This window comes from Gobius niger, assembly GCF_951799975.1.
Source record: "Gobius niger genome assembly, chromosome: 4".
In the NCBI taxonomy this organism is placed as follows: domain Eukaryota; kingdom Metazoa; phylum Chordata; class Actinopteri; order Gobiiformes; family Gobiidae; genus Gobius; species Gobius niger.
Window position 1 is genome coordinate 23,166,499 of NC_136855.1, and position 23,078 is coordinate 23,189,576.

Here is a 23,078-nt window from a genome sequence, read left to right on the forward strand (position 1 = left end):
CACACTCTTACCGATGCATATCTGCTGCAGGTCCAACGTCTTACAGCTTCCGCTTCCAGGCTGAAGCTTCTCTGTTGTTGTCGGGCCAGTGCCGTAAAGCACCAAGATGAACTGGGTCAGGGTACCTGAATGAAACACAAGGTAAATTACACAATATGTGGGAAACATCCTTTGGCAAATGTTGCATTTTCTATAGCTTAAGTGATAGAAGTTCTACAAAATAAGACTTGAAAATTCAAAGCTTGGCGTCAACCAGGAAACACCTCGTCAGTGCTTTCACTAAACCTTTGCAGTTTCTTTACAGAAACAAAGTGAACAAAAATACTTGATTTGTGTGTTTTTTTGGTCAATTTATTTTTGAACTTCCTGGAGATGGAATATTTTACTCTATGTTTTTGCCATTCAAAGCCATAGACAAACACACACATACACAAATATGCTTGTCCTTTGATGATGTGAGCCTTTACATGTATCCGAGCTCAGGACCAACACGAGCTTTACACCGACTGGTGTCCATTTACTGAAGTTACCTTGACTGCCATGAATATGTCATGATAATGTCATGATAAGGTCAACTTTACCATAGTCATTCGCGCCGGCAACGTTCTCAATCTCCAGAGTCCAGTCGCCCGTGGGGTCCTCGTCCCAGGAGTGTGTGGTCATGAAAGCCCAGTCGTTAAAGCCCTCTGAAGAATAGTCATGAGGTCTACAACACAAAGCAACAGAAACTGAATTTTGTTCAACCACTCTCTTCTTTATGTTGAGCGGCTTCATATAGTGGCCTTGGAAAGTATTCATACCTTCCATTCTATGATGTTGAAGCCTGATTCAATAAACTGATAAAATGGCCTCACATTTCTGCATCATGGGTAATGAATAATGAAAGACGTCCCTTTCATGAATGTTAAAAAAAAAAATTATGATGAAATCTGTCTGCAGTTGTAAAGTAACTGAATCTTTATATCTATATCTGCATGTTATTATTAGTTTTTATTAATCTAATCTATGAATGTAGGGCAGTGATTTCCAGAAACACACAAATTAAACTATCACTAAATAAAAGGAATAAAGTCTGAAATTTCAGACGAGAACCACTGTTGTCGGGTTTCTCTGACTCTGAAAGTCTCCCCTTCACTCTAACAGCTGGTTGCTGTACCTGGGATGGAGGAGGGTGGAGCGAGTCCCGGCTGGACTGATGAGGTGAATGGCCAGGTTGCCCCGCCTGTTGTAGGACAGAGTGAGCCGCGCCTGGACATGCTCCAGGGACTTCACATGGGAGCCACTACCAAAACAGGCATTCACACTCTTGTTGATCGATAAATGTCCTCCGATGTTCCTGCCGAAACAAAAAGACAAATCTTGACCGAGCGGTTTATCTTGACCGAGCGGTTTATCTTGGCAAACTGTGGGAGTGGCATGTACGGCAGCATAAATAACAATTGAATCTAAATCACAATGTTAATGGTCACAATAAGCAAATCGCAAAGGGTGCATTTTTCTCAGAAACATAATGTCCTCTCATCTTGTTTTTCCAGAATCGTGCAGGCCTGTTAACATGCCGCCATTTGCCTGTGTGCATAACCTGCAAAGGGTGACAACTCTGTGGCCTTGAACAGGATTAGTGCCGTACCTGGAGCACACTTGTCCTCCACAAAACAAAAGACACCCATCTATTTTTTTTAACACCCCCTTTGAAATCAGCTTAGGAGATTACACATAACCACAACAATTCAGCGTCGTAGAGAAAGAGAGGGGGTTTTAGTGACAGTGAAGCGGCCAAATTATAGGCAAGAAATAATATTTTCAAGCAGTCTCTCCAGGTAGATATAAATATTTCATGAGCTATTTAAAAAAGTAAATTATTCAGTTGTCCTTCTCAGTAAACAAAATTTCCAATTTAAGTCGAGCTTGTAAGAACACAGTCACGCATTTTGATGGAAATGGACGGATCAGCAGCTTCCTCTGCATTTGCATGTTCATATTTATGTAGCAGTGTATAGGCGCGGCAGGTATGGAAGATATAAAATGGAATTGCACACACTATGCCTCAAAGGTCGCTTCATCAATGCCAGTTAACCACCGAGGCAGCGAAGAAAAACGTAGCGAGCGGAAGAAACCTTAATTGTCACATGCGGAATAAAAGCTGTAAATTGACCTATTGAAGTGTGGAAATTGTTTATGTTTGTGTCACTTTATAATTGCCGGCTTTTATCAGCAAAACAATGCAGACAACAGTGTCCAAAAAAAAAAAAAAATGGTCCGAGGAGGACAATAAAGAGATAACAGGAAAGGGAGGAGAGCTTTGGGAACTGGCATTCAACAAAGAGGGCATTAGTTCATTGCCGGCATCCAAACACAATGGCAGCGCGCTCTGGTAAATACATACTAACTACAGCAGTTATGCAACAACGCCTTTCATGCTCAAAGTTTTCAGACAAATACAAGCATTATAGCTGCAATAAATAGGACAGAAACCCATCATAATACGCTGGAATAGCATTTCTTCTAAAAGGTATTAAAACTGCGACGCTCTGTAGATGCAATATTGGTACGTCTATGTCACAACAAAATGCTTTTTTTGTTATTTGTTGGTTGTAGTTTATATTCACGACATAAGATCACTTTATTTTTCTGTTATTACTCTAGTCGCAAAAGTGTACTCGACAAAAACAAAAGTATAACATTGATTTGCAGACATTTATCTGACAGTCAGGAATTTGCTCAGTGAAGATGCCGACTGTGATTTGCAGAGGAAAGACGCAAACTGCTTATTTATTTCTCGTCACACCGGATAAGTGAGTCGACTAAAGACCTGAAATGTAAATTGAATAACCTGCCTGACTGCTGCTCCCAGAGGTCTGAACCATCTGCTCAGAGCATCTCAGAGCTGTGTGGAATAAGAGACAAGCGCGCGCTCCAAGAGGGAAGTGACAGGGTGCATAATGAAGAGAAGATGTCAAACCGCGTTAAGCTCAAAACTCAGAAAGAACGTGACAGGGAGAAAATAAAGAGCCTGAAATTGACAAACTATTATTTCTGTGTTTATAACCATCCTTCTTCCTGAATTGAAAATGTTATGCACATACAATATCTACTGGCAATGAAGGATGAGGACCATGCATCACTGCAGTGGAGCATGACTCTGAATCACACTGCAGCTGTAAGACAATCAGAGATAGAAGGAGATGGAGCTTTCGCTTTTTCATGAATAAATCAACATGACAAACTATTCCAGACAGGACTGAAGAAAAAAAAAAATCAGTAGATGGAAAAAGTGTTTGATTTCCACAAAGTAAAATAGGGGAAAATAATTATATAATTAATTCCTTGAACGTGCAGGGGGTTTTATACATGTAGGTGAAGGGTTGACCATGGCTTTACAGGTGACGACTAGAACAACGCTCTACGAAAGAGTTCAAACTGTCTATGTGCAAACTGTGATAAACTGGTATTGTCACAAATGTTACTATAAAACTTGGTCTTTATGTTTGGGTGTGAAGAGGTCAGGAAAGAGCTTACTTTGCAGTACCTTGTCTTTGTAAATATCAAAGGTAAAATAAATCCGAATGTTAAATATCAATCACAAAGCTCTGTGTCATGAACTTATGGCAGTATAGTTTTGAATACCTCCAAACATCAACTTGATACATTCAGTGGGAGAAAAATGTGAGTTCACCCTTTAGAATTGTTTACATTTCTGCCTAAATTGCTCATAAAATGTGGTCTGATCTTTATTATAATCACAAGAATGAGTAGACAGTGTCTGCTTAAACTAATACCACCCAAACATTTACATTTTAGCGTATTTTTAATGACCATAACGTGTTAGTATTCACAGGACAGCGAGGAATAAGTGAGTACACCCCCTGGCTAAGGATCCTCCAAGAGCTAATGAGGCAAATTTATGCAGACATTAAGAGTCAGGTGTGAGCCAACCTGAAGTCTAGTCACTGAGGTGTGGCTTAAAGCTGCCTTTGCCATTGAAAAACACACACTAGTTAAGAATTGTGTTTTGTTGAGAAGCATTGTCTGATGTGCACCATACCTCGCTCAAAAGAGCTGTTTGAAGACCTACCATCAAGAATTATTAATTTGTATCAAACTTTTTCCTCACATTGTATCGTATTGTGTCGTGATTAGGCTTACTGAATCACATTTAAGTGGTTGTCTGGAAATTGAAATGTATTGCAAGCTTTATGTAATGCATAGAATTGAGCTTCTGGTTCTGCATTTTAAAGTAAGTAACATGAAATAATAAAATACGTTTTCTGAAGTCCCTCTCTTTGCTGATCGGAGGATTACGCCTGAACCAATGAGATGAGGTTCCTGTGCACCCTTTAAATTAATTTTTTTACGAATAAGAAAACGACAAGTGATTAGTTGCATTTTGACCAACAGAATGAATAAACTGCAAGGGGAAGAATATGTCCAATCCTGTATGTTGCCTTTGAGGGAATAAAAGTCTCGTCCTTATTTTATTATATTTAATCATTCTGCGCACCCACCTGGACTCTGCGAGGATGGTGAGCACACACTTCCTCTGAGGCCCCACATTAGTCCAAGTCTTTGCCAGCGTCACAATGGCCCCAGCGTCCAACAAGCCGTATCCGTACGAATGACTGACTGCAGGAAACAGAGGAGGAAAAGCTTCTGAGACCAAACATTTCCCACATTTACAACCTGCAGTACAATCCTTAAATGTTACTTTAAGCATTTGTTTTAGTTAAGACCAAAAAGCAACTGGAAATAATAATAAAACACCCTTGTTATAACTGTATTGTCTAGGGCTGGGTACCGTTTTTGATACCGGTACTTTAAACGATTTAAAGTACCGATACCGATGGTTTTCAATACCGATACCTGAACGATACTTTGTTCAATACCTATACTGAATTATTTGTCATATTATTTGTCATATAGAACCATAAAACAGATAACTTATGTTAATGTATTCCTTTTCCTTCCATTTAATTTCTTTTCCATTTGTATCATTGGTTTGAGGTGAAACAACCAAGAAGCTTCTTCTAACTACAAAAAGGTGGAAAAAAAAACATATTTTTATATATTTAGATTTTCCCACAATTTTTTCATGTTTATTTCCCAAATTGTCCATATTTTTTCTAATTTTTTGCCTCAATTTCCCCCAATTTTTCTACGTGTTTTTCGAGAATACAAACATTTTGTTTTTTCTTTTAAATTTTGATGAGCAACAGCACCAAAACTTGAATGTAAAGATTTTATATTTCTTTTCGGTTCCTGTTTTCAATATTTTCGATACCAGTCGTACCTAGACCTTTTTTTCCGACACCAGGCGGTACCTTTTAACGGTACCCAGCACTAGTATCGTCTGCTTTTGATATCTGAACTGTAGTATTGATCTGTACGTATGGCGAACACAACATGGACATGTACCTTTACGCCCGACGCCGTTGCTTCTCCAGTCACTGGTGGACAGGTGCTCAGGCTGAGAACTGCGCACGACCAGATGTTGCATGTCCCTCCAGGTCAGGTTTTTACTAGAACGGAGAACACGCGTCAGACCTCTTTCAAGTGGCTGCTTTGACACAAGTTTAATGATTCAAAAGATCAAAAAGAAACCTCACAATAACTCCGCCTGTGTACGAAGCAAGCGGGGAATACAATGTTGCACACTACAGTGACTGAGCGTTTGAAGTGAGGTGAAGCGATCGTTCAGCGCGTACTAAAGCTTGTAATTGGGACAGAAGTTACAGGAGGTCACCGCAAGTTTTTAATTCAAAGGGACATCTGTTTAATCTCTTGAGCCCATCATTCATCAGATGGATTTTGGGGGGTAGAAAAAAAATCATCCACTTTATTATCAACACAAAATCTGTTGTTAATTGCAATCTTTCCCCGGCAGCTCGCTGTGTTTGACTAATTACTCAGTCCAAAACAGTTGGGATGTCCCCACATTAGCACTGCATGGCTGGATAAGAATGATTAGAGCTCACATCAAATTGAGTTGTTTGTAAATGCACAGCACAAAACTGCCAGTGGGGTTAAAAAGTTATCCGTAAACTGAATTAATCAATGCATAAATGATCCAACCACCAGCAGTTAGAGGCAGGAATCCAAAAATCAGGTTTTAAAAAGTTTGCGGGTAAAAAAAAAAAAAAACCTCCTGCCAAAATGTTCAGATGGAGTAGTTGTGCACGTGCCAGCTTTGTATAAAGGCTATTCATTATGTGGTTTTATGTAAATTCATTACTGGTAGTTGAGAGAAACAATACTGAAGATGTACTTTAAGGCAACCATAAAAGTGAATCTTGGCAGAACGCGTGGTGGTGAGCACTTACTTAGCCTCCAGGGCAAGAGCAATGATCCCAGCAGCGAGCGGGGCAGAGGCAGAGGTCCCTGTGTGGGAGTCTGTGCACTTCGATTTGAGGTCGGTAGTTACCTACAGAAACAAGCAAAGAACATTTAGCATGAAATGTATAAAAAAGATGACGATGCTTATCCAGTGCATTAAGTGTGTTTACTATTAAAAAGGAGCAGGCCACCGTTTTTGCATACTGAGATAATGTTCTTACCTGAGCCTAAATGAGTTGATAAGTTAAGTTATACTTTATTAATCTCCGTAGAGAAATTTGTTCTCTGCATTTGACCCATCCTCAATGTCTCTGGGCGAGCTGTAGGCTGGTGGTCAGAAACACCTGGCTGGAGAATTAGCCTATTGCATATGTTTTTACCTCTAACCTACGCAGACATAGGGAGAACATGCAAACTCCACACAGGAAGGCCCCGTCCAGGTGGGAATCGAACCCAGGACCTTCGAGCTGTATGATCGTTGCGCCACCGTGCTGCAGCAGTATCTTCAGAATTCTGTAGACGTGAAGATATTACTGCGTGGACGTCGAAGTGCTATAAGTGTTATTACACCTTGCAATATAGCACCCCATTCCAACTATACTTGGATCGTGTAACTACTCACGTAACCGTATTTCAATAGGGAAAACGTGGAAGAGCTTGGTCACTTCTAACTTCACCCCTGTTTGGCCACATAGAGGAGACGAGGAGAGGATAAATGCTAACAACATCTTTGGTCTTTTTGTGTGACAGTGCACGCACACAGTAGAGCATGAACAGACTAGTCGACTTCTGTGTAAGAGTCGACCTCATTATTTTTACAGAGTCGACTAGTCGTGTTTATCTCTTTCTCTCTCCCTCCCTCTGTCTGTCTAATTTCAACATTCATGTCAAGGCAGAACCCCTTTTCCGTGTTTTGGTGGGACAATAAACAACGTTACACCATAGCAGACCAGCGGCTAGTTGTTTTTACTGGTTAGCGTTCACTTTTTAGTGCTCTACATGGAGTTTCACCCGTGTAATCACCTGCTTGCAGCCGAAATCGAGACAGTCTCACCACGGCCCGATGCGCGTGCAGGATTTAAACTTTTCTCTCTCACGGTCTTATTCACGTGGAATCAAGCAAACACTCTGGGACCGAAAGCTTGTTTACTTCAGACCTTGGATTTACAAGGAAGATGATCCTACAGTACAAAGCAGTACAGATGAGGCCAGGAGGAGAGGAGGAGGAGAGAGGGGAGAGGACGCGGATCTGTTTGTTTCTGGAGGTGCAGGTAAACACTGAGCATTGCCTAAAAACAAAGTTATAACCTCGGAAATGGTAATAAGCCACTATATTGTATATTAACTCAGAAAATACGCTGTAAAACCTGCTTACATGTGAGCCTACATTATTACATGACGGATCTGGACGTGAACATATTGTACTTGTTGTTAATTAGGCGTTATTCCTCCGTTGTTCATATGATGACGTCATCACACGACTAGTCGACTCTACGTCGACTTTCTTGACTATAAAGTCGACTTCTAAAAATCAGTAGTCGTTCAGGCCCTAGCACACAGACCAGACAGGTACGCATCAACTCGTCTAAGCTCAGTTAAGAACATATCTCCGTATGGAAAAACGGTGCCCTGTTCCTTTAAAATTAAGACAATGAACCCTTTACCTTCTCCATTATACAAACTGGCATTGTAAAGCTTTCGCAACAGCCACGTTAAACGCTCTTTGGCAGGACATACTGTACCACAGCTCACTCACTGCACTGTCTTTAATACTTAAGGTGGCTCAAAGTTGCATTAAAAGGCTGCTAATATCCCACTCTGTAAATTATAGAAGGAAGCTAATAAAAATCCTGCGCAGACATTAATATATGTCCTGGTACATAACCCCCAGGGACCCACCCACACTCCTCCATTCAATCGGCTCGTTCGGTGGTCCATGAGTGACAGCACAATTAAACGAGTACAGCACGAGAGCATTATGGGAGCGCCTACATGTCAGGGAGATGTCATAAGCTGTCTGTGTCCACTGGCTGACTGCTGGACCAAACGGTACAGATAGGAAATGTTTGAGCGCGGCCGTAGTGCCAGTTACTGTGTTTGTGTCAGGAATGCTAAGTAGCAACAGATGGAACTTGAGCCGTCCACCTTCATTTTAATGATCCGAGGCTGACCCAGTAAATAATAAGTGAGAATTTTGTAGAACAATCGCAGCTAATCAATTCTTACAGATCATTTCGGCTCATGTTTAACTCTGGCCACTTCATTTATTTAAATACATCCTGGAACCAATCTTTTGGTTTTGATGATGCAATTTTGAACACTTGACCCTATTGGACATTTGACCCGCAGAGCCTGCTGTCCGGAGCAGTGGGCCTCCGCAGCGCCCAGAGACCCAGCTCCAGGTCATGTGCCAGGTTTAACTACATCAGGGGTCACCAACCTTTTTTCAGCCGAGGGTTTACTTATAGGATATTTACCCCATATATTTCAAAATAGCTACATCTTAAACTCGTACTGACTCACAAGAACTGAAATAACTGTATTTTTAAGAATCAGACTCAAGAAAATTAAGGGCTACTGGGCATGCCCCCAAAGGGAACCTGGGTGTTTTATCCAATACAGGAAACCCAATTTTTACGGGTGCAAATAAATGTTTTTCCCTGGTTGCACTGGTGCCCCAACTTTATAAAAAAATGTAGAAACAGCTCTAATAAATGGTAAATGGACGCAACCTTTATAGCGCTTTTCCACCTTCATCACCAAAGCGCCAAAGCGAACCAGTCACCCTCCACTCTCTCATTCAGACACCGGTGTACGTAGACACTGGAGGCAAGTAGGGTGAAGTGTCTTGCACGGGAGCTGGAATTCGAACCCCCGACCGTCCGATCGCGAGACGACCCGCTTTACCATCTACGGCACCGTCGGCCAACTCTTATAACATTCTGTTCCTTTAGAGCTGTGTAATGTTAAAACAAAAATGTCACTGCCGCTTTATAATTACTATGATGCAACATGTGTGACGGTGAAAGATGAATTGACTGAGCAACTGGAAAGATATTAAATCGTGTTAAGTATTGACAGTGAGAAAGAATTTTCGTACCACTGCAACCCAAACACCACCCAAAATATTTGTCAGGAGCCCTGCAATAAGGAATGATTTAAGTTTATAAGGAAACCGGAGTGCGCTGAGGAGACACAGCCACTGCCCTTGAGGTGAACGGAGAGAGACTCATGGTCAGACAGCCACAGTCTAAAATATCAGTCCGGCTCTGAACAGCTGAGAGTCAATCAATGTTAGTCCGCCTAAAAAAAGCATAAAATCAAACAATGACCTCAGGTGCTGCAGCTTCCCTGCCGAGCGACATAAAACCATTTATCTTAGTGACAGCCTCCGGAATAAAAGACGCCCTGGCCCAGAGGGGAGTAAGTCAAACTCCTTAACCTCTTAACCTCCACCTGAACTGAGTACATTTTCTACAAACTGTCTTTTCCCAAAACGAGAGGCTTCTTTGAAAAAAGTGTCAAAATAGCAACAAAATAGTGACAAAAAAAGTCACAAATGTGTAGCAGAAAAGTGACAAAAATGTGTGACAAAAATGAGAGTAAAAATAGTGATAAATAAAATAAATAAGATAAATATTTTTGTTTAGATGAGTTTTGTAAGTCTTTGCTTTCAAATGAGGCATTACTCTCTCTCAGCCATCAACAAATATGAAATTGTAGAAAGACTGCAAAAGAAGGATAAATGTTGATATAATTCATTATTTGCATTTGGTTGTAGGGACTCTATGGAGTTTAAAAATGTTAAAATTATGTATTTTCCTCCCCCGGCATGTTCCAGCAATGTCCTACTGTGTGGAATGAGATCAGACCTGTTCCCCACAACTGCCTCTAAAATCCTGCACTGTCACTCAAAAAGTTGTTCATTCGGGTCAGAGTGCCGTCGTGCACGAGCTTAATATAGAAGCTGCAGTTACGCGTAATACCTGAGGTGGCAGAAGTGAGTATTAAATGACCAACTTGCATCTAGCCCCTTTAACAACACAACCGGACTTGTATTTCTGTGTTAGAATCTATAAACAGCCTTGACTTACTATTTGTTTCTCACTGATGCTTCCCGAGCTGTACGTGGTGGCGAGAGTGGAGGAGCAGGCCTCGCTGTACCAGGGCACGTTTCCGTTCTGGGTGGAGCTGCTGATGGACAGGGTGTAGATGCTGTTGGTGTAGCCGTCACAGTTGCAGCTGTCCTTCTCCCTGCCGCCGTTTCCAGAGGCCCACACGAAGATGGAGCCCAGCCCTCCGCGGCCCTAAAGGAAACGCAGCGCAAACGCAGAGAAGATGAGCGCAGCGCAGGGAAATTCAAAGTCTGGGTTCAATCTCAATGAAAATCAGAATTATAGGAGAGGACGCTTAACTCGATGCAAAATACTCAGAGAACAGGGTGGTCGCTGTAAATTAGAAAGAACTAAACACTGGATGACAGGATGACAACAGCTCATTGTAATAAATCACCGAACCTTTCAGACTTTGAAGTGCAATCATTTTCAACTAAGAGCTGCTTTATATTGTATCGAGCCTCTCAGTATTGATCAAATCCTGCTATGCACCACCCACACCACCATCTGACACTGTTGTCACTGTGGCAATTATCTTTGGAGTCAGAGTCCGCGCTTCCAATCAACTTTATGGCACATGCCCTGAATGCTGTTGCTCTGTGGCAGGGGTCTGTGTTAGTCTTTTTGCCAGGCCTGTGAACAAGATGCCTATTAATCAGCCGACTACCTGACGCAACCCCAATGAGTCCAACACATTATGCTAAGTGCTGCTTTCAGGAAGAGAGTTATTGAATGACAGCGCGGCAGTATTAGTGAATATTCATGTTGTTATGAGAGCCCGTTCAAAAAAACATGTTTAATTTTTACATACACTACCGCTATACTTTAATGGGATAATGATATAACGGTCTTTGTTCGAGGCATATAATAATAAGCTCCCGTCGCAGCACTAAGAATTAAAATACAAGTGGCTCAAACACTCTTTTTTAGGAGGGAACAACATTGGAACATGCCAAAAAGCTCTATAGCTCATATTAATAAAATAGTCCAGCTCCAAACCCCACATCGACTAACCAGTTCAATATTATGTGTAATTCAGGCTTTTTACCATGACTTTTTACAAGAGCCTCTTCCGCTCATAACTGTGAGGATATTTACTGCACATCTATGTGGCCTCATGCTTGACCAGTCCGATTGATGTGCACAAAACAAAGCCACACACAGACACAGGGACTGATTTTGGGTTGCCCACACACGTACCTCTGTAACTCCGTGCAGAAAGGCCTCTTTGGCGAGTTTGGCAGGACCGTCCACAGTTTTGCCATCATCCTCGGGGCCCCAGCTGGCACTGTAGACATCGATGTGCTGTGGTTTCAGACTGAGAGACTGGGCTTCAACCATGTCGGTCACCTCCCCGTCCAGCATGCGCACACCTGGTACCAAATGCAAAGAGGGTAATCAGACAGGAAGGTTACACAGTTGGAATGAGTGGTTATAGAGTTAACATAAAGAATAAATAGCAAACAGTCTGCGCAACTGTTTGCTCACCACAGTGATGTTTCAGGCGACAGTGACGTTTCAGGCGAAGAAGGGCTTCTCGTCTGAAACATCACTGTGGTGGAGCTATTACAAAAGCTGGTGCGCAAGCAGTTGTGCGGATTTTTTGCCATTTCTTCATCATCATTATGGTGGATGTGCATGTCTTCACCGATAAACTATATGGTTCCGATACTAATACTAATATTAAGAGGAATTATAATTCTAGAGGAGTGACTCGTACACTATTCAAGCTTCATCCATCACCTGTTCACCCTGTCCCAGATATTGATGATACTGAAATACGCCATTAGAAAACCATTTATTTAGGCTCCTTCAATTCCCAGCACTGTCTCAATCTTTCTGTTTTAACACACTGACTTACGACTTTTAGGATACAATGATCACTGCTGTTAAAAAAAGAAAAATCCACCAAACAATAGGTTCCAGGACAGAGATCATGCGTAATTCCCATCTTCTCTGTCAAAGTGGCAATAATGCTGTCCACAGCCTGTGTATACAACAATGAGGCAGAACAATACAGAAAGTCAGCAGAAAGACTGAACAACACAGAAAAGGTTTACAGTAAACGGCATGTTTGCCCTGGGCAATTATTTGAGCTATAAAAGTTACTTGACACTAATCTGTCTGTCTCAGCATTGTTTCTCCCCAAGAGTAGAACAAAATCCAGTGCAATGCACTCTTTGATGCAATGCTTTATGCTGTTCTTACCAGTGAAGTAAGAAAGCAACAGAGCTTTGAAGTTTTCCAAAAGCATCAAAGCAGACACCAAGCCGTGAATGCTTCCATGGTTGCATGTACTGCTGAAGCTATGTGATTTTGAGTATCTCATTATTGTCTGAAAAAGACACAAGCTGCAATAAAAGGATGTATATGGGGGAAAAAAAGTGATTTATAAGGGTCACATTATCTTGGAACATCGTTTATATTAGCACTGGCCCCACGGGAATCAAAGATATTCCTTAAGACAATGCCTTGTTTGTAACTTTTACAAGCGATTAAAAACATGGCCAGTCTAAAGTCGGCTCCTGTATCCTGTAGTCAGCAGTAGAACAAGAAACACAGCTATCCATCACATGCTTTTGCTGGTCCTTGCTAGTGTAAATGATTATTTGTATCAATTCTGTTCACATATTGTTTTGAAGATAAAGGGGAGACCAAGAGAAAAAACTACAGAGACTGCTTGTGCTTCAGAGGCAAGGCCAGCCCAACAGGGCGCAAACCCCATTTGGAACAATATAAATATTTCACAACATTTTGCCTCTGTCACTTCTCTTGCAACTGTTCATAAATCAGCACTGGCTGCTTTGTTGTGTCTGTTTGCAGTTTATGACAAACAACATTAAAGCTGAGAGTGAATTTTTTATTGAACTGCTATAATCTTTATTTCATCAGGGTCACATGGTTAATTGAATAAAGATCTTTGGCACTCCAAGCAAAAACACTGGTGGCAAGTGACAGACACTGCATAATAATATCAATAGGATTTCATCAATGGAAGCTGCTTATGTGACCCAGGCTGACATGGAGAGCACTCTTTATTCTGGCAGTTTAAGTTTGCCCAAAGACTATATGATATAATTTGCTGTAACACACGTTTCTAATATTGTAAAAACCTTCCTCAGATACCGAATCACGGGGCACAGTAATCTCCAGCGTTTATGCTGTATCTGCTGAAGAGCCCATTGCATTTCACATCACACCTCAGGCCATGCGGGAAAAGTGCAGTTCCCAGAAAATGGATTGAAAACAACCCCAGGAACAGTGCCGTTTTGAAATGAGTTCTGGAGGTCAAAACCACGACTCCGATTAAAACACAGTCGTCATAATTTGATATTTTGACCACAGCATACCTCCGATCTTGGCATTGTAAGCAACGCCGACTCCGCAGATCCCGTTGTTGGCCACGGCCGCCACTTCACCTGCACAGCGCGTTCCATGTCTGCAGAACAGAGGAAATACTGAGTAGGAAGAACAAAATCGCTTTGAGGATCAACAAGATATTGATACAGCATTTTATACTCTATACACGGCGTCCTTGTGTCAAGATGCGAGTCCGTAACTGAAAGAGGCGAGTGTGTTACTGGGGTCAGTCTGCAGAGGGAGGCAAAACAAACTCACCCGGACAGGTTCTTGGCTTTGACCTTCTTAAACAAATCTGAAGTCCCATTTGTCCAAAGAAAGCAGCAAATCAATGTGAGGAGACCACAGCACATCAGCCATGACCCGATAGAATAAGTAACTGCAAAGTATCTTAATAAAGTCAAGGCTAGTGGTGATCAGAAACGCACTGCCAACACAAAAGGGAGAGCAGTGAAAAGGATTTGCCTTTTTACAGTGGTTCTTTTATTAAGTCTCTGCCTTGGAAATGAGCTGTAGCTCCAGGCGCAGCTGCAGACTGGGAGTCATGAGGCAGGTAAAGAGTGCAGATGATCACATTCAAGTCAGGTGCGTCGCTGTGGTCTGCAGAAGGATACGCACTCATAACACCCTTCAAAGAATAGCAAAATCTGCTCTGGATCGCAGCCATCCCTACACAGGAATGCTGAAGCTGAATGACGATATGACAGGCAGCGTGGACTAGGAAGTATCAAAAAAGCTTCCAGTAAGAGCCAAAGCATAAAAGCCGTTTGTTGATTCAGTGAATGGCATGCTGATAAATTGGGAGAGCAGACACAAACTGACAAAGGATTACATCATATGCTTTTTCGCTTTCATTATTATTTCATTACCATTTTGAATACAGAAGAAAAACTATAAAACCACAGGGAGAAGTCAGTATTGGTCTTTTATTAAAGCGTGGCCATAAAGTGAAAGCTGAGCGTAGGTAAATACAGTGCATTCACATAGTAAAATGAGAGGTTATCAGATGAGCGCACACCCATCATTGGGAGGATTTTCCAAAGTGTTTCATCCCAACATTCCTCAGAGTCGACTTGGAGCCTAATGTCCCACAGTATTTCAGTTTGTGATTCAGCAGGTGATAACAGGGTTCAGGTGTCTGAGATGAGATGCAGGGCATGCACAGACAAACACCTCACCTGTTCGACGCATCCATTTTCAAATCTCTCCTTGACACATTCATTACAGTCACTTACATGCCACACTGACTTGAGGAATACAAATGTTGGTAGTGAGCTGAAAAACGCACTTCTCCGTTTTATTATGCAACACCTCCTCCTGCATAATCAGGTATTTGGTAGTGACAGTCAGTGATATTACAGCTGCTGCTTTCACTCACTGTTCAGGTCAGTAAGCTGTTAAACAAGGACTTTCACTCATCAGTGTTAACTTTCAAAACTACAAGCGACACTTGCTATTACTTTAATAACAGAAAACTTATCTTCTACTAATAATAACGCTTCACTACAGTCATTCTCTTTGTGTTTTTTCTGTACATCACTTTGACCAAGCTGTAAAGTATTTAAAGTGCTTTATAAATGAAGTAGGTATATGATATTCTTACTGATTTCACATCAGAACATGGAACAACTCTAAAAACGCGACCAAGGATTTCAAATAGGTTTCTGGACTATTTTCCTTATGTTTTCACGCATACACGTCTGACCTATTTCATAAAGACATCACATGCATAAAGGCTCTGATCTGGCCTCAGGGTGAGGGTCAAAGGTCAAAAAGGTGACAAAACTGAAGACACAAACTACTGCAGTGTCATTGTGTGCAGTACAAAGGGTCTTCACACAAACTGAGATCTGTTCAATCAGTTGTTAACAAGACACCCACAGAATAATGATTCCAGCAGAGACATCTGCGCCGCACAATGGCAGCTTCCTTCAGACACGAGTGTTACATGGAAGGTGTCACCTCTGAAAGAGTCTGTTGTAGCTCAATCCATCTAAAACAGATGCTGGCAATAAACAGCTGATTTGTATTGTAAATGCGGTGGATTTGTCACAGGTTGTCACAGAGTCACTCTTTTATGCCATCCCCAATTAATGTGTTTCATGAGCACATTATGCCTTGGGATGGACACTTAAGTATGATAAATGCCTCATCGGTCAAACCAAAACAAAACTGAGCGAAGCAGTCAATTATCACAGGTGCCATGACAATTACAGATACAACACACAGGCAGATGAAAGGCTGCCTCCCATTTATATTCTGCACATGTCTAATGGCATGATCATGTCTTCACATTAAGTTAAACATCTTGTACAAAAAAAAACTCTGAATGAAGCGCGGTAACTACAATTGGAATAAGTGTATTTCAGTACTGCAGGAGAGAGCCCCACAGCGTTATGGAGGCACAGAGTCTGACTCCAGTTAAAGCAGCTCGGGCTGGCTTTAGCACTAAGGCCAGGAGCTCAGTATTCATGCCCACAGCTGGCAAAGCCATTATCACTCTACTAAATCTTAACTGTCTCCTACTGGAAACTTTCAAAAAGACATGCTATTGTCATCCACTGAGATTCATAGCAAAGCTACAAACACACCAGGGATGTGCAAGTATTTAAACATAAGTCTGCCCCCATTTCAATTTCAAAACCTTTCAGTGTTTAAGACTGGAAATGTTCTTTTAAGGAAGTATTGGCAACAGTTATGAGCATGCGTATTGAGAGAGCCACTGTTGCATCAAACCACTGGGCAATGATATCCCAGAAGCTGTGGTGCCAGGAGTTGCCAGGCAATGCCACTGTTGAATTTGGAAATGGTCCTTATAGGCTGTCGGCAGATTACATCTTACACAAACACCAAGGTGAATGAACACATTGCTACAGAGCCATCCTCACCGCTGCCCGTTCCACAGAAAAGAAAGACATCTTTATGGAGGGGAACAGACTTTGGCTTTAAGGAAGGAACAGGCACTCCAGTCTTGAGCAGCTTCTCGGCCGCCTACAGGTTGTTTACTCATGCATCTGTCCCAGCCCACTGTAGCAGCGGGACACACTCATGCCTTCCCCTGCACCAAGAGCTGCCACCAGGAGCCACAGAGACCTGGGCGGTGGGAGATAAGGGCTGAGGTGAGCAAGGGCAGAAGATGCGCTGCCAAAATCCTGCAGACATTATTAGAGAGTGTCTTATCTGAGGCTGGGGCCATCACGAAGCGCCAGAGGAGCCCAGTTGGGCATGAGCGTAGAATAGGAATAGGCTTAAATGAAGCTGTTTTTGCAATGTCCAAGTTTGATATTATAGAACAGTTTACGAAATGAGTTTGTTGACCAACTGTAAAATAACAATTTATAATAACAATGATAAAAATTCTAACAAATGGGACAGCAGTTCTATGTTTAAATACTACACAAATATGCAAGTTTCTCTTTAGTCTGATTTAGTTTATAATTATATACTTTACAGACCAAAGTATATAATGTATAGATATAAAATGAATGTAATAAGAGCTCCTAAAGGACAACCTGTTTCCTGAAGTACATCCACATGCAAGAAGTTCATCCAAAGTTCAGTTAGATCCCGATGTGCCCCACAGTTGGCAAACACAAACACATGTTATTTGACCCACAGCAGACAGTGAAGTAAAGAGCTGTAAAAGGCGAGATTGTTACCTGTTGTCATTGAGCTGCGTGTATCGAGGCTGTGGGTCTGGATCGCCGTCGTTCACGTCATAGCTGGCATCGGGGTCCTGAAAAAGAGAGTCAGGACATCAATTTTGAGAGCAAACATCGTAAAAAAAAGTGCAGTAAGCCCCGTCTGAGTAAAACTTAATGATCAAACAGAAAATCACTCCACGATGATTGGAAAACCCTGCTCTTAAGTATAGGTACTTTAAGCCAAAGAAACAAGCGGCCACAGTAGCTAGAAGAACTCGAATGTGTGTTATCAGTCAAAGTGGGCTAATATCATCCTGTACGACGCCGTATTGTACTTACGTAGTTCTGCATCAGATCAGGGTGGTTCTTCTCGATGCCGTCGTCCAGAATAGACACGACCACACCTTTCCCCGTGTAGCCCTGCTCCCAAGCGCCTGTAGCATTCAAGTCACGTTGGTAGTCGTTGCGCTGTGTGGGAATAGAGAGAGCAAATAACTAAGAACAAATTAATTATATAAGCGACTCTTGAGAGCTGACAGGAAAGTGCTCATTATGAAAAAATAATCCTGTTGTATCAAGAAAATAATGATGAGACCATTAATGCTTTGAAACCACTACAGTAATTAATCAGTGTTTGACAAAGAAGGCAAGGCAACTTTACTTATACCACGCATTTCGTACACAAGGCAACTCGATGCAGAATATACAGTATTTTGAGGACAACAAAGAACCAACATCTTAATGTTGATTTAAAGTGTGTGTTTAGATTTACTTTATACTCTTGCGTCTAGGAGCAAATCTAAAACCAGTCCAGTACATTAATAATGCTCATTTAAGCACCAGATGTGGTGCATTAGCATGCTGCACCCAACACCCGCCCACTGCGCCCTCTGGCCACTCAGGTTCACTCTTAATGAGACACAGACACAGAACAATGAAAAAACCTTCAGTACTTTGACACACATGCAGCAACTTTACTTTCAGCAAAGTCATCATACAGTCCATAGTATAGACGGCGATCCCGTGGGTGCTGCGGGACTCTAGCACCCACTCAAATCTTTGCCCTAAAAAGCTATAATGATTCAATAGATATAACCTGTAGATCACAAGCCGTCACTTCCTGTGTATCTCTCTATAGTTAGAGCGTCTGGCTCGTAAGCACGAGTCCGTGAGATCAATTCCGACTGCATCTTTATTTTTTTATTTTTTTGACTGGGCACCCACTGGAAAAAACATAAATGCCTTTGATCCATAGCTTATGATTACACACAGATGGACGACAGATATACCACATTATATTATATTCAAACATCATCAATGTTTAGGAGTTCAAAAGTAAAGCCTTGTGCTCAAAATGAAACTGCAGTAATATTGTCAGGAATAATGGCTTTTAGTTTTAGGAACAATAATATGCCCTCGTAGCCATGTTTAAGGTTTTATAAATGTAAATTTATAAACAAAATTCATCTGACCTCACACAACTCTTGGAGCACTGTTCTTGTCACTGCAAATAAAATGTAGTGAAAGGCTTTAAAAATGGACAGTAGCACTCCCTGGTTTTAAGACTTTTCTTTCTTTTAACATAATGACACTGAAACCATGAACTACTTCAGGTATGTTTTCCAGTGCATGTTCATGGAACAACCAAGAGATGAAGATTTAAATTGCAGCATTAGTTAAAGCTGACTTTAAACCATATCTCTGAAGTCATCTCATTCTGTTAGCAGGCAGCGAGTCTGCTTTTATCTATGGCTTTTGATGCCACTAACGACTTTGAGCCACCAGGGAAAAGGAAGCTGCCATTCTCAACAGCCAGTGATGCAAGTCTGCTTTGCATCAGTGTGACTCTTCTCCCGCCTCGAGCGGCCGCTCTATAATTGAAGGAAGCGAGCGAAGAAACTGGAAAAATCTCAGGGGTAGTTATTGCTGCTCTTAACAGGCCGAGTGTATCAGTGGCCTTCCTTCAAGTCAAACGTGACATCAATCATCTGAAAACGAGAGCGACCATCCCTCCTCACTTTCTTTCACTTTGCTTTCACTTCAAATGGTGAGTAATTCAGAAGGCTATTGGACCATATTTTACACCAATACAGTCACAGGTACAGTGTTCAGAACAAGACAAAGAACCGCACAAAGCCTTACACTGGATTCAGCCCTTGTTTTGCTCTGACTGCATTTGGTACAAGCTTTTTACTCACCAGATACCACTGGTCCCCAAACTTGGGGTCTACAGGGTTGGTGTAGATGTCTCTTTTTTTCCTCTGTTTGACAACCTGTTGCTCTGCCCAAGAGACCTGGAGAAGAGAGAAGATCAAAGATTACAGCGATTACACACGCACTTTCAAGACCCACCTTTTTAGCTTAGCTTTAAACTGACATCTATTTATTTAGTCCTAGTATATAATATATATGGGAGGGTGTGCCAGGCGTATTGTTTTAAATGTTGTAATCTGTAAAGCATTTTGTGATTCCTTTCGGTATGAAAAGCACTTTATAAATAAAGTTTGATTGATTGATACTGTTATTATAATACAGTCTGTGATCTATATTTTAAAATAACAACTCTTCTCATTAATTTAAATAAGTCCGTAAGCAATAACATTTGAAAGAAGACCGAAATAAACTGAAACTACAACACAAAACGAGCTAGCCATGTTTGTGTAAAGACTTTAAATATCGATGATGAGAATTGATCAAATGAACTCGGTTGATTTGAGTTGAGGACGTTTCACTTTTATCTTCAAAAGCTTCTTCTCGCTCTTAAAGCTAAGTTAGCAGGTTTTCAAAATTGTTTTAGAATTACTTTTCCACTAACGTTATATTACCTCATATTACCATTAAAATTGCAACTTTTATTTAATTGTGATGATTTGTCCAACCCTGATTCAAAGAACCATCTCTTTAAAAAGTGTGTGAGGGGTTTAATGCCCTAAATCTTCTGCTTTTAAAATATTTGTTATTCACTGTTTTGGCCTCAATCCTTTGAGAGGTTCCTAAAATGGACAAGCATTAAATATTCAACATCACATGACATTAAGATGTTATTCTAATACACGGTACTGACTGTTGTGATACACGATAAGCTGAATTCTCTGCTAATTTCCATAATAATAAAAAGTACAAGAGATAACCATGAGCTGGCTATTGAGGTCAGCGTGTCAAATGAATTAAGAGAGATCCAGTGTCTCAGCGGGACGACAGCGGGCCATGTGAGATTAGAGCACAGCGGCATTGTGGGATTCTCACTAATGAGAGAACATGATGAATACCAGAGCAGCTTGAGACTAATTAAATTTCTGCATTGGGCTATAATGGAAAAGAATCTACAATGCTTACGGTCACACCTGTACGTTGTATCATGCACATAAGAGAGAATGAAATGTGTGGACAGACGCTGGAAATAAGTGTGGAAAAATAAAGCCTCTTTCTGCAGTCTTCACAGCTACAGCGCACAAAAACGCCTGGGTGGATGCGAAAGGGAAATATGTCAGAAAAGAAAAGACAGAAAACTGCTTGCTGCAAGGACGGGCCGACTGATGTGGAGGACAAGCCAGACACAGCGCAGCTCTCCATAAAGTCTGGATAACGAGAGACTGGGCTGGACAGTTAATCACGAACCGAAATCACATTTTGAAAAGGTCGCATTTAGCAAATCTCAGAGACTGCAAATGATATCAACCTATTTAACGGCAAATGACAAAATACTCCCTCCATACTCGTATATTCTTCATATTTCAATCAAATATTATTGCTCAAAGTGTACTTACTAAGACACAAAGTAATCCCGTGTTAGATGAGCAACTCTAAACACACAAGTAAAAGTAAAGAATAAATAAAACCCCATCCTTCCTTTATCTACCTGATGTATTTTGAAGTATTATGAAGTTTCAATGTTTCTAGCTTTGTGTCCTGGTTTCAAGGTCCAAGATCTCCCTACGTCTGTGAAAGGCCAGCCCTAATTTTAGTCCATTCAAGGCAGAGCTTTGAACTCCAAACATTTTCTGGGTTGTTACCTGGTGCGCAAAGTGAGAAAACGACTGATCAAAGTCAAACATGTAAAACCAGCAGCCTTAATGGGAGGAACAGGTCAGTGCTCGCGTTACATCTCGGGGGAATTCACCCGGACTAACAGGGTGACAGCTTTTCCGCAATGAAAAATCTACACCTTAAGCGCGAAAGCCCTGGAGGCAGAGAACACAGCGAGCAGATGTCAAACAGCTATCACCGGCAGCGACATGTGATGAATAGTCCTCTGGTCTTCCGTTACTGTTGCCAGGACTGCAGCGAACACATGGTCAGTCATTGAGGACGCTCTGTGGCTTTGCGAGTGGAAAAGAATATGTGAGCTGTCGCTTCCTGCGGTGAGAACATGGTTCAGAGAAATTGATAAAAACAAACATTTTTTAAGTCGCTTTAAACGTCAAGTAAGAAAATCTGTGCTTTGGGCCTTTTCTTTCCTTTTGTCAACATTAGTCTTGCAGATTTGTAACTGTAAAGTATCAATGACTGTAATAAGGCTTTTCTTAACACACTTACATTTTTACGTATTTTTAAGTATATCCATCGAATAAACAGTCGAGGGATTAGTGGTTGTTGAATCTTTAGAGTCAGTGGAAAGCAATGATTTTAAAGCAGTTCTAAGTAACTTGTTTACCTTAATAAATCCTTTCCGTAGTCCCTCTGGGGGTAATACAATTGTTAATAGGATGATTGGGGGGTCTTTCATCTCCCCCTGGTGTCTCTGGCCAGAAAACCACAATTGCAAGTTTCCTTACACTGCGTTGGAGGCGCAATACACACAAATGGAATCACGAAGAAGAAGCTAACAGGCTAACAGGCAAAGCTAACTGCGGGCTAGCGCCACTTAAACAGTATTTACAGCCAAGTTTGAGTGAAAAAAATTATCTCCATTGTGTAATTGGATGTACCATATCCCTCTCTCCCTTTGTCTTTTCTGTCAGCGTAGTATTTACTCTCACGGACAATTGATCAGTAAAAAAACGTAACATGCTACGACACCTGCAGTGGCGCTTATGGCCTCTAGGGGCATGAGTTACTTAGTACAGCTTTAAGGCTTCATTTAGTGTTCACATATTGACGGACAGAAACTTCAGATCCGGATTCTTCTTCTTATCAAATTACCTAATGTTTATGATGCATAGCACGTTTTGAAAATGTCAAGATGCCCTCCCTTGCCACGGCCCTGACACTATCCCTCTGGCCATCTTACAGAGTTAATCGAAAATGCCATTTATAGATGAGACTTTTAATTCATTGTCATGTTGACGTTTAAATGATGAAGTTCAAAAACACTTTGAATGCAGATGAAATGGCAATAGATCAGGCGATCGTATGCATCAACTTGAGCATAGATGTTGATCAATAATTTATTTTTACAAGCGGAGACTTGTGAGCAGAGAGATGCATAAAACCAGTCTGCCTTGACATTATTACTACATCTAATTAGAGCGAGCCCGAAGTGGGGAATTGACAGGACAGTGAAGAGACCGCGACGCTGCAGCTTGTGATGTTCCCCCAGTCACACTCCGATATTTGCCTTCTGATTAAACAAAAAGGCAGTATTGACAAAAAAAAAAACGTATAGTCTGAGTGACAAGGACTTGGTTGT

General features: G+C 41.3%; 1 protein-coding gene across 2 annotated transcripts in view; it reads right to left on the reverse strand.

The window, feature by feature from the left end:
• Nucleotides 1–23,078, reverse strand: part of furina (furin (paired basic amino acid cleaving enzyme) a) — a 63,750-nt gene that overhangs the window by 4,346 nt on the left and 36,326 nt on the right. For both annotated transcript variants that reach the window (XM_079555830.1, XM_079555831.1), the window contains exons 4-15: nt 19,648–19,743; nt 17,789–17,917; nt 17,465–17,541; nt 13,796–13,884; nt 11,646–11,818; nt 10,425–10,637; nt 6,318–6,418; nt 5,413–5,516; nt 4,506–4,623; nt 1,157–1,336; nt 582–706; nt 12–125 (exon numbers count right to left, since the gene is read on the reverse strand). In XM_079555830.1, the coding sequence (XP_079411956.1) occupies nt 12–125; nt 582–706; nt 1,157–1,336; nt 4,506–4,623; nt 5,413–5,516; nt 6,318–6,418; nt 10,425–10,637; nt 11,646–11,818; nt 13,796–13,884; nt 17,465–17,541; nt 17,789–17,917; nt 19,648–19,743 (1,519 nt within the window). The remainder of the gene's footprint in view (nt 1–11; nt 126–581; nt 707–1,156; nt 1,337–4,505; nt 4,624–5,412; nt 5,517–6,317; nt 6,419–10,424; nt 10,638–11,645; nt 11,819–13,795; nt 13,885–17,464; nt 17,542–17,788; nt 17,918–19,647; nt 19,744–23,078) is intronic.